The sequence below is a fragment of the Culex quinquefasciatus genome, chromosome 3 (assembly GCF_015732765.1).
Source record: "Culex quinquefasciatus strain JHB chromosome 3, VPISU_Cqui_1.0_pri_paternal, whole genome shotgun sequence".
NCBI classification, from domain to species: Eukaryota; Metazoa; Arthropoda; class Insecta; order Diptera; family Culicidae; genus Culex; species Culex quinquefasciatus.
In genome coordinates, this window is record NC_051863.1 from 63,608,332 (window position 1) to 63,619,638 (window position 11,307).

Sequence of the window (11,307 nt, forward strand, 5' to 3'; positions counted from 1 at the left end):
TCTGGTCAAATTTGATGCAATACTTCATCATCTCAAAATGATTGATGTAAAAAAATCTTATTAAAAGTTTCCAAAATCGCATAATTTCATCAGTATTCGCCGTCTCCTGATCAAATCAGCATCCTACAACTTCATAAATATTAATAACCTTTGCACTACTCTCGCACTCGTGAATATTCAACGAAAACCCCATTTTCCTCCGAGCAATTCTCGCTCTAAAATCACTTCATTTTTCCATTGCAAATGCATCAGCTGGAAAAGAACGCCGGGGTAAAGAAAAAAAAAAACAAAAACCTGTGACCCCATCAGATTTCCACCGGGACTGGGACTCAGCAGTAGTACAAAGTTGCACTTCCCCCGGGGGATTGGGCAACAACTACGCTCACTGCGACTGCATGGGGTCGGCGCCATTTATACCACGTTCAAGCCTCGTGTTCGACCCTCCTGTAGGCGGTCCACCACCCCCCCCTGGCGTTAAGAAAATCGGTGACGTTGCGGGGAAATTCAAATTACTCATTCCGATGCGAATTTGCGGCCAGTTCGAGAAGGAATTGTATCAGGCGTTCAACTTTTGTGCAAGAATCTGGCAGGTGCCTAACTTCAGGCGCGCACACGCTTAAAAATGGCTCGAAATGTTCGCGTTGCCTACTTGCGGGCGAAATAATTTTTCATTATTGGAATTGTTCGCAATTTGTATCCAAGTAACGAATGAATGAATGCGAAGAAACAAAAAATGGATGCTCATTTTTCCGCAAATCGCAAACAAAGTGCTCAAATCCGTCAGCAATTTATGGGGGTGCATCATTCATTCTGCCTACGCTGGAAAATTCAAGCCAGTGCTCGCTTACAAAATCCCGGGGCTAACCTTAACCTTCTCCATCATGGTTCAAATCTTCCATTGTGGCTGCCCTCTCTTTACCCCTGGTGTCTTTCAATGGCGAAATCTGTCAAACTTGCTGACTACGACGGGGTGGACCAACGAATTACCGTAATTTCACGCCGAAAATTGTTCTCCTCTGCTTCAATTTCCGAAAATCATCGAATCAATCTCACCCCATCGTACGGTGCAGAAAATCTGGGCAGCAAACAACGCAGCATAAATCGCAATATGGTTTCTGCTGCTGCGCTTGTACGGAAAGAGCATTTTGTGGTTTGGGAATAACGATTACACAAAAGCACGTGCGGAAAAGCGTTTATCGGTTATACTCTGATGAACATAACCCGGAATGATCGGGCAGATCCGGCAAGAGCGATGATGGGCTAATAAATCAATAACAAGTGGCAAATATCAAAATAAAAGAATATTCTAAGGAACGTAAATTTACATAAATTATTTTAAGAAACAAGTTAACAGAAATAATACATCTTCGAAGATCGTCTTCAAGGTTCATAGAAACTGCACTATCTCAAATTAAAATTTAATTCATTTCTTCCAATTTTAAATTTGCTCCCACGTTTAGTTGCAAGAACCGGGCAATAACTGAGATAAGTTCGTGGGTGTGTTTAACCTGGTGGAAATTTAAACGACTGAGCTGACAGTGCACTCAGCATCCGAAAGTTGTAGGTGTGACTATCAAGGAGTTGTTGACCGTGATAAAGTTAGTTGACGAACTTCATAAAAAGATTTATTTTTTGAAAAAAAAACTTCATCCCGGTACGAAAATCGAACTCACGACTCCAGCACGCCGCTAGTCAAACCCCGTCCCCTACCGGTCAGTATTCCCAGTGAGTAGAATTACTCTTTGAAGAGATCTGACTTTGCCGAGCCAGACAGGCTTCGAACCCATCACCTTCCGCTTACAAGGCGAAACCCGTAACCTCACGGCCACGGAAGCTTGGCAAAATCAGCAGATTAGCATTTATGTGGGGAATTTTAGACGACGTTCAGTCAAGCTGAATTTGTTGAAGGAATATAATAATAAGAACAGCATTTTTAAGCAAAATTTTCAGTAAAAAAAAGGTGGAAAGGTCATAAGACTACTTATCAATCATCGGGTCACGTGATAAATGCAGACATAATAATCATCGAAATATCTTAGATTTGACTATTTTTGAAACGTATTTCCTAAATGAATAATTTTGATAACCATATTGGTCACCAACAAATGTCGAATGAATATTTTTGAGATGTACTTTCAAATTGAAAATATTCGACCATGACCATTTCTGGAGTTTTTTTTTTTTGAAAAGGTCCAATAAACCAAATTTCCAGTTTTTGCTTTTTGGGTGTTTTTGAAACCGCCTTGAGTCATTGAGAGAAACTTGGCATAATTAATTCAATTTGCTCATTTTTAAGCTCAAGTTTATGAGAAACACGGTGACTATCAAAGACAACTAGGCGTTTGAAAGATAAATTTCCACGAATTTTTCAACACCAAAACTCCCAAGCTCGAGAAAAAAGGGGGGATTTGCATACCAATTCCCCTTTTTTTGTTGAGCTGGGAGTTGAAGTGTTAAATCACAAATAAAAAAAAATAAAAAAAGTACATGGAAACCAGGGCTGTGGAGTCGGAGTCGGAGTCGGAGTCGGAGCCGGAGTCGGAGTTGGAGCCGGAGTCGGTGGAGTCGGGTCTTTTTGGGGACCTGGAGTCGGAGTCGGAGTCGGAGTCGTCAAAACTCGAACAGCTGGAGTCGGAGTCGGAGCCGGAGTTGGCTAAATTTTATGAGCTGGAGTCGGAGTCGGAGTCGGAGCCGAAAATTTCTGATATCCCGGAGTCGGAGTTATCTTAAATTACTTAAAAAATGTGTTTTTTTTATTTCAGTATTTGCTATTAAACAGCTTATTTTACAAAACTTCTTATATTTTTAAATGTTTTTTAAGTCGCATGCACTGCGTTGCCATTTTTTAGCCATTATGATTTTGAAACTTTTTATTGTGATTGGAAAGCTCTAATTGTGTTATTTCACTATGATCGCAAAATGATAACCTGTTAATCCCCTCTTACCCAAGTATGTAGTATCATAACTCAAAAAATAGTAAACAATATTGGTTTTGTAGTCAGGAATATTAAATTGAATCTTGACTGCTTCCTTTTGCCTATATTTAGTATAACCGACGGCGTTTAACTCTTCCAACAAAAAATCAACGATAACAACAATCTTTACTTGGAACTCAACATGCTCATTTTGTTTATAACTAGTACAAACAAATCAATGTGTTGCATTCAAAATAATTGAAACTGAAAAAAGATCTAAAAAAGTTGCAACAAATTTTGAAATAAACATATTCAATGTTAAATATGGATTTGCGACAAAAGGTCGATAGACATAAAGTCGAATTGACAAAAGGTCGAATGCCAAAAGGTCGATAGACATAAGGTCGAAAGTGGACAAAAGGTCGAATGGACAAAACGTCGAAAGGACAAAAGCTCGAATGTGAAAAAATGAAACTCAATTTAATAAATAAACATTCCAAAAACAACCAATTCTTGGTTGTTGTAATATTTTTGTGAATTTTTAAATTCTTTCAAACATGAGCAGTTCTTTGAAAAAAAGTTCGACATTTAAAATATTTTGGATGTTTTTTTATTTAAAAAAAAAACAACCTTTTCTTGATTGACATTATATTTTTGTGGGTTTTTCCATTCTTTCAAACATGAGCAGTTCTTTGTAAGAAAAAGTTCGATTTTTAAAATATTTGAGAAGTTTATTTTTATAAAAAAAAACACCTATTCTTGATTGTTAATATTTTTTAAGTTTTTATCTTATTTTTAAAAATTAAAAGCAACTCATTCTTGCTTGTCGTAATGGTTTTGTGATTTTTTTTTTTCAATTTTAGCGGTTTTTTAAAACACTACTTATAAAATATTTTATAAGTTTTAATTTTATTCATAAAAAAGTAGAAATATTTTAGTGATTTTTCAGTTCTTTCAAATGTTAACAGTTCCAAATCATGAAAAAGTATTGCATATTAAATATTGTTGCAGGTCTTCTATCCTTATTCAATCTATCTTTCATGGTCAAATTAGATCCTTAGAAAAAAATGATTTAAAAAAGAAATATATAAAAAATCGATACTATTTATTTATATTTTAAAAGATAACTCCCCTCCCCCTTCATTTTCAAAAAGTTTCCGACAATCCGGGGGCAAGTTTTTATTCAGAAGACCTCTGAATTTTCAAGAATATAGAAGTGAAATTAATGAAAACCGATCTTAATACCTTTCTATAGATGTTTTTTTTTAATTTTTATGCATTTAGACTCACATCAATAGTTTTTTTTAGTTCGACCTTTTGTCCTTTCGACGTTTTGTCCATTCGACCTTTTGTCCATTCGACCATTTGTCCATTCGACCTTTTGGCATTCGACCTTTTGTTATTCGACCTTTTGGCATTCAACCTTTTGTCCATTCGGCCTTTTGTCTTTCGACCTTTTGTCATACATTCGTTAAATATATCGATTATCTTAATGTTTACTTTTTATCTACTAAAATCTGATAATGTTGATCCCTATTTTGATAGCGTTGAAAATTATCGTTGAAAAAATCTCAAGATTTCAGTACCAAAAAGAACCAAATAATTAAATGTACAGAAAAAAATTTAAAAAAATTCAGCCGGTAAGAATTTTCTAATACTGTATGTCCCACGCCAATATGATGGACGGTGACTTAGAAAATTTCTACTTGGAAAGGTAGCTTAGGGTCCTTTTGAAATATCCGTGACCTTGAAAATATTTTACCTGTGGATTTTAGTTGTTTTTTCCAATTTTAAGTTTTTTCATATATTTTGATGGAGGCGCACGATCCTTCATAAAGCTTAGTTTAAGATGAAGATTCAAGAATCACGCGCCTCCTTTTAAATGTATAGAAATTTTTTAAATTAAAATAAATCAAAAAATCCTTGGTAAAGAATTTTCTAGGTCACGTATAATTGAAAAGGACCCCGTAAGCGACCTTTCCACGAAGAATTTTTTAGACACATTGATTTGCAATAATATTCTCCTTCAGCCGTGGCGTGATGTCCATGTACGTCCAGGGTTCGAACTGACGACGTGTTGTTTGTACTTATAGCGTGGAGACGACTCCTACACTTGGAATGACGTAACGGCCAACAACAACCAAGGCCAGGACCGACGTTTTACTTCCCCATCCGATGGAAGGTTAGAGCAGATGGGAATCGAACCCATGATCATCCGCTTACGACGCGCACAGCTTAACCATTCGACCAAGCCTGCTGCTTGACTTTGACAGTCAATAACAATTTAATATTTGTTTTTTTTTTTGCTTTTGATAAATTTAATGTAAATTTGAGGTTAAGTAAATAAGTCCAAATTTACTTGCACAATTGTTTTTCTAACAATGCGTTCAAAACCGGAGATATTTTTTGTTTTTTTTAATGACGTAAAAAAACTTATAACCTAAATTTTTTTTTTTTTGGTTTTGTGATTCGAACATATTTTTCTTGAGAAAAACATGACACTTAGAGAGTATTTAAATAGTCCTATTTATCAATGTTTTCAAAATAATAGTTAAGTAACTTTTGAAACATTAAAAAATATTTGGAGTCGGTGTCGGAGTCGGAGCCAACCATTTGTTAAAAGCTGGAGTCGGAGTCGGAGTCGGAGTCGGCTAGAGTACGTTGGCCGGAGTTGGAGTCGGAGTCGGAGTCGGTTGGAGCTGAAAGCCGGAGCCGGAGTCGGAGTCGGAGTCGACTAATCTCAGAAAGCCGGAGTCGTTTGAAATATGACCCGACTCCGCAGCCCTGATGGAAACTGTTTGACACAGCTCAGAACAAGTTTAAAAAAATATGAAAATCGTCAAAAAGTATCACTGGTTGAATAATATTTGAAAAATGAATTGACATCCTATCAATATCACTAAGATTTATTGAGAGTTATCAAAAAATTCAATTATTGGAAAAAAAAACTTATTTAACAAATGTAAAGGTAACTTTTATGACAAAATCTGCAAATTGGAAAAAATGTTAAGGGGTATCTTTTTTTAGTTTCCTTGAATCTAACGATATTCATCTATGTAAAGTTGTGTAATGGTTTTTAAGTGTTCATAACATTACATATGAAATGTCTACAAGGTCATATGATATTGTAGCCTTTTTTCAGCGTGATAAGAAATTGCTTTTTAAAAAATTGAGTTTTTTTTTTTTAATTTTAAACAATATAATCATGAAATGTAAATGAATGCTATCTACGTTGGTCCGGAATAATGTTACTCCATGAACCACTCAGGATTCTTCAACATAAATCAACTCACATCTAGCTTCCACCAAACTCTCAGCCATGTCTCTTTGCATTACAATGTAGGCCCTAATTACAAAGCACACAAACACCACCAGCAGTAGCGGCAGCATCATGTACAAGATAACCCAGGGCCCCACATAAACTGCGAACTCAGATCAGTAAATTAGTCAGACAAACATGCTCTCTCAAAGGAAGATAGCGTTGTATGTTGTGTGGGGAAAACCCCCTCCATGAGCGTTCTAGTGTGTGGGTGGATGATTCTCTTCCTCTCCACCTTCTTCTCCCGCAATTTCATTCCGGATCATTTATGTAACCGCTCAATTTGGTCCACCCGGTGGCCAAGTGCCACCTTCCTTCAACCCCTCAAACCCGCTTCGCTCCCCTTATTACCAACAGATGGCGCTGTCACCCCCGCCAAACGCCTAAATGTATGCAAAGAGAAGCTGTGGGTGACTTTCGAGCAGCACAAATTTGTCTTATTTTACCAGTTTCGAGGGTGGCCATATCCAGGCTGGTACCGCCATCGATGATTCCGCCACCGTGGTCTCCCATGGTGGTCGATCCGAGTGAGAGATTCGGGAACTGCGCCGCGTCCGGTTGGTTAAGTGTCCCCTTCCGACTTAAGGTTGGCAAGCAGCTGGAGCTGGACTTGAAACACTCTTCTTCTGCTGGAGGCGGCTGTTTTCCAAACACACCACTGATTCACCAAATCGATAACTTTCTTCCCTTCCCTTGTTACAAAGGTTGAATTCACACTTCACTTTGAGAAGGGTTTTCCTCTCCTCAAATTTGAGATATCAATTTTTGAAGGACTATTTTCTCCAAATTAAGAACTTTTCTTCAAGTTTATCCGAGTTATTCTTCCTCCAAACACCTCAAACTCCACCAACTTGCACTAATTTCCACTCAAAAGGTTAGAAAGCTCGCGAAAACTCACTCCGGAAAAGCCCGTCGTCTTACATCAACCTGGTCATTGATACCGTTCGATGAAGAGTGACCGATGCTGGGAAGAAACCACGACCAGGCTTCTTCAGCTTCAAAGCTCGCCCCAAAACAATCAATAGGAGCTTACGGCGCAAGCGCTCTCCCGTTTTTGTGTAATGACGCGCGTAGGACGAAAGCTTCCGGAAAGCTTTGCTTTCTCCCGAGAGAGAGAGAACCGCGATCCCGCTCTCAGTCGTCATTACAAAATGTCAAACTCGGCGCGCAGCATTGTTTTGTGATTCTTTGGGCGGGAGGGGGGTTGTTTTTATTTTGCGTTATCATGGGTCCGGGTTCAAGGATGTTTTGGGGACTTGAGAGGAAAAGGATGTGCGTGGAGGGAGTTAGCGGAAATGCCAGTGATGTACGTGATGGTGTGCTGGTATTCGTTAAGGCGAGGGAAGGTTTTCATGAAATTTGTTGATGTTGGTTAAAGAAACAAACATCATAAATCATAAATCTTGAATCTTGAATCTTGAATCTTGAATCTTGAAAACTGTACTGTGTGTTATATTTTCTGTTTCAATTCTTTGATACTAGAGTTCACCTATGTTACTTTCAATTTCTTGATAAAACTTTTTTAGCACTTCCTTCTAATTAATTTCAAAGAATTCAAAAATCATCTAACCATTTTCGTTTCAAGTCACTCAAGTGTCTCAACCCCTCGTCACCCAAAATTCAAAGCATGTTGTGCAATAGAAGCCCAACCCAGCAAGTTTGCACCATCAAACGGCCAACAGCGAGAAACAGTTCCGGAAATCTTAGGTTCCGTTTCAAGTTAGTTTACAGCATCCGTTGTGCAACACGCCATCAAGCGGAGAAGCCAGACTCGTTCACCGGGCAGCAAGCATTAGAATTCTCGTCACGTTCACCATAAATTACTTACTCTGGGTGACGAATCCATGCCGCTGGAAATTGACGGCGAACTTGAGGTTCACAGTACCTAGCTTGGTACCTAGCTATTATTGCTGGACAGTTGGATGCCACGAGATGGAATCTCACGTGTGGTGAAATATTTGCAAGATTTACATGAATTGAACCTCCTGTTGATATTGGTGCAATAGTGAACACACCAAGGAACACACTGTGGCTGGATATAGCGATGTTTGTCCGGTAAATCAAGTAGTGTCAACAAATGCAAATTGTATCCAATTTTAGGATGCTGAGAAAAGCGATTTGAATCCTCACAAGATTTGAACTTTCTCCACCAATCGTAAATGAAAATTATTTTGTAAACTACCATTTTGGCAAATCACAAGCAATAGGAAACTATTTTACACATCCTGCAAGGATAGAAATCCTGTTGTTGAACTCGACAACATGGAAATGATAAAGAAATCGTCAACTTTTTTTTCGATTTTGAACAAAAATGTTATCGATTTTGAAAACAATTGCAGTGAAATCGAGAAAAATGTTGACGATTTTTTAATCATTTCCATGTTGTCGAGTTCAACAACACAGAGTTACCGGACTTGCTAAAAGGATTTCTATCCATGTCAAGTGTCAAATTATAGCTGGGGAAGTCAGCTAGTGTTTAAAAAAAGGGATTTTGAAAAAAAAGATGCCTGAAGCCTAAAAATCCTGCTGTCAAAAGGCTTTTGCACCCGTTTTAAATGTAGCTCCTGGAATTTTGCCCAATAAGTTGTGTAAATGGTATCGGCGAATAGGATGGAATTTGGACTGAATCATTAACCTGCCAATAATACGAGAGCGAGCGGCTCAAAGAGCCGATTCACTAAAAAGAGCGAACGAGCCATGGCCACGGTTCTTTTTTAAACTCATGTATTTTGATAGAACCATTAGAAGATGGAATAATGTTAAAGCCTCTGTATATTTTTAAGTGTATAAATATTATTAACTGTAATCCCAACAAATTGTACCATAGAACTTGTTTTTGAGAATTGAAAATGCAGTTTAAAATTTATAAATGCTTATAAATTAAAGTCATATTTGTTAGAATTGTGTATATGTTGTACTTTTTCATGAACTTGAATTACTTCAAAGGTGAATGATTTTCTAAACAAAATGAAAAACATTTCATTGCACAACTGATCGCAAACAAACATTAAAGAGTTACACGAGTACAAATATGAGCATATTAAAATGCTTGATTTGGAAAGTTTTGCCGAAAAACTATTGTCACCTGGGGTGAATCGGGACTACAGATTGAATAGGCACAGCAGGGTTTAGAGCATTTAAAGGTTTGTAAATCGATGTACACATTTTCTAGCCATATCATAACTCATCTTATCCGATAAAACTTTGGCATTTGAGCAGTTCTCTCAGATTTCGGTTATTCGTTTTTTTTGTATTTTTTAATCCAACTGAAACTTATTTGGTGCCTTTGGTATGCCCAAAGAAGCCATTTTGCATCATTAGTTTGTCAATATAGTTTTCCATACAAATTTGGCAGCTATAGTGCGTCCATCCCGGGAATTCCCGGGACAAAAATCCCGGGATTTTTCCTAAACCGGGAATTCCCGAATCCCGGGATTTTCTATAATTTGTCCCGGGAATTCCCGAAATTGAAAAAAAATCATATTTTGGTCTGGAAATTCAGATTTGGTTGTGAAAATAGTAGAACAATATAATGAATTAAAATTTGTATTCAGCAAATCTCAGCATTAAATTGGCATTTAAGGAAAAAATATTATAATTTGAATTACCAGGTCCGCAAAATGCCTAGTGCTTTACATTGTTTCTCTATTATTTTATTTTTTTTTTGAAAAACTGGATATATTTACGTATATTTTCGATTTTAAATTAAAAAAAAAATCTTATATCAAATTATTTATAATCAAACACCGGCATCTAGGGCAAATACGTACAAATGTAACGAATAAATACAGCTTTTAAAGCAAAAAATATTTGCATGACGTTTTGGACTACTTCGGTTGAAACAGTAACAGAACAAAACAATTTGTACTTCCAAATGTATTGCTCTAAAATCTCCTGTACCTATTTAGACTGTAATTCTGATTTTCCCTCGGTTGGCGGTAGTAACTTGAAGATAATTTGTAAAATATGTTTTATATAAAACAATGAATTCAAAACTTATCTAAAATTTTACATTGACTGGTATCATTTTATTTATTGTTGTTGTTTGTTTTCTAGCTGTTTTAGTCATGTCATATAAAATATATATAAAAGAAAAAAAATATGAAAGAATTCCAAAGTTTTTTTTGAATAGATCCTATAAACATATGGAAAACAAAAGCTTATTGGACCTTTAAAAAAAAAACTCAAGAATTATGTAATTTGATTCGCAAATAAAAAAATGATTAATCATACTGGAATTAAAAATAGTAGTTGATATAAAATTCTAAACACCACAAAGACAAAAAAATCTTTTAGGCTATTTTAAAACTGTCGTCTTTGTTTAGATTGAAGTGAGGATTATAACCATTTGATATTATTAAGCTAATTCAATGATTTTAAGCTTGAAAACATAACAAATATAATGAAACATAGATTTTATTACTGATTCAAAAATTTCCCGGATCCAGGAATTCCCGGGAATTCCAGGATTCCAAATATTTTTCCGTTTCCCGGAAATTCAAAACCAGGAAAATTGGACGCCCTCCCCCATTCGACTTTGGTCAGAGGTGAGGGACTAGACCCCAGAATCATTTTTTATGAACTTGGCAGAAGTGTATCCAAGGTATCCAGTAGACATACCTTTTACAGTGTTGCCATTTTTCGAAAAAACAGCGCTTTTGAAACATGAAGAAATAAACCAAAAAAAATTTAGATACAAAATGAAACTAGCAATCGGTAAGTACTTTATATAAGTTTTGATATCATGAACTGAAAATGAACGAGAAATCGGAGTCGCTCGATAGCAAAAAATGCTAGCTCACTTCAACGAATCATCTCTGCGGTAAACTTTATGCAGTAGGCCTGGCCGTTTCAAAGTCTGTGACGCCTTTTGTTTACTAATAAAAAAAATCAGTAGTGAGCAACGACTGATCGGTCAACTCATTAGAAGAGTCGACTGTATCGGATCGGAGCGGAGAGTTAGCGAGCACTTTCTGGTGAGTGACTTTTAGAGTAAACTCAAAAAATAATAAAAGACGATCTTTGCTCACACGTAACGAGAAAAATATAGATCTGAAATGATCACCTTCAAAA

At 36.6% G+C, this 11,307-nt stretch overlaps 1 protein-coding gene across 2 annotated transcripts in view; it reads right to left on the reverse strand.

Annotated features, from left to right (window-relative positions):
• Positions 1-7,211, reverse strand: part of LOC6047140 (synaptotagmin-11) — a 57,208-nt gene extending 49,997 nt beyond the window's left edge. For both annotated transcript variants that reach the window (XM_001864199.2, XM_038261877.1), the window contains exon 1: positions 6,681-7,211. In XM_001864199.2, the coding sequence (XP_001864234.2) occupies positions 6,681-6,747 (67 nt within the window). In that variant the 5' untranslated portion in view covers positions 6,748-7,211. The remainder of the gene's footprint in view (positions 1-6,680) is intronic.
• Positions 7,212-11,307: the final 4,096 nt, after the last annotated feature.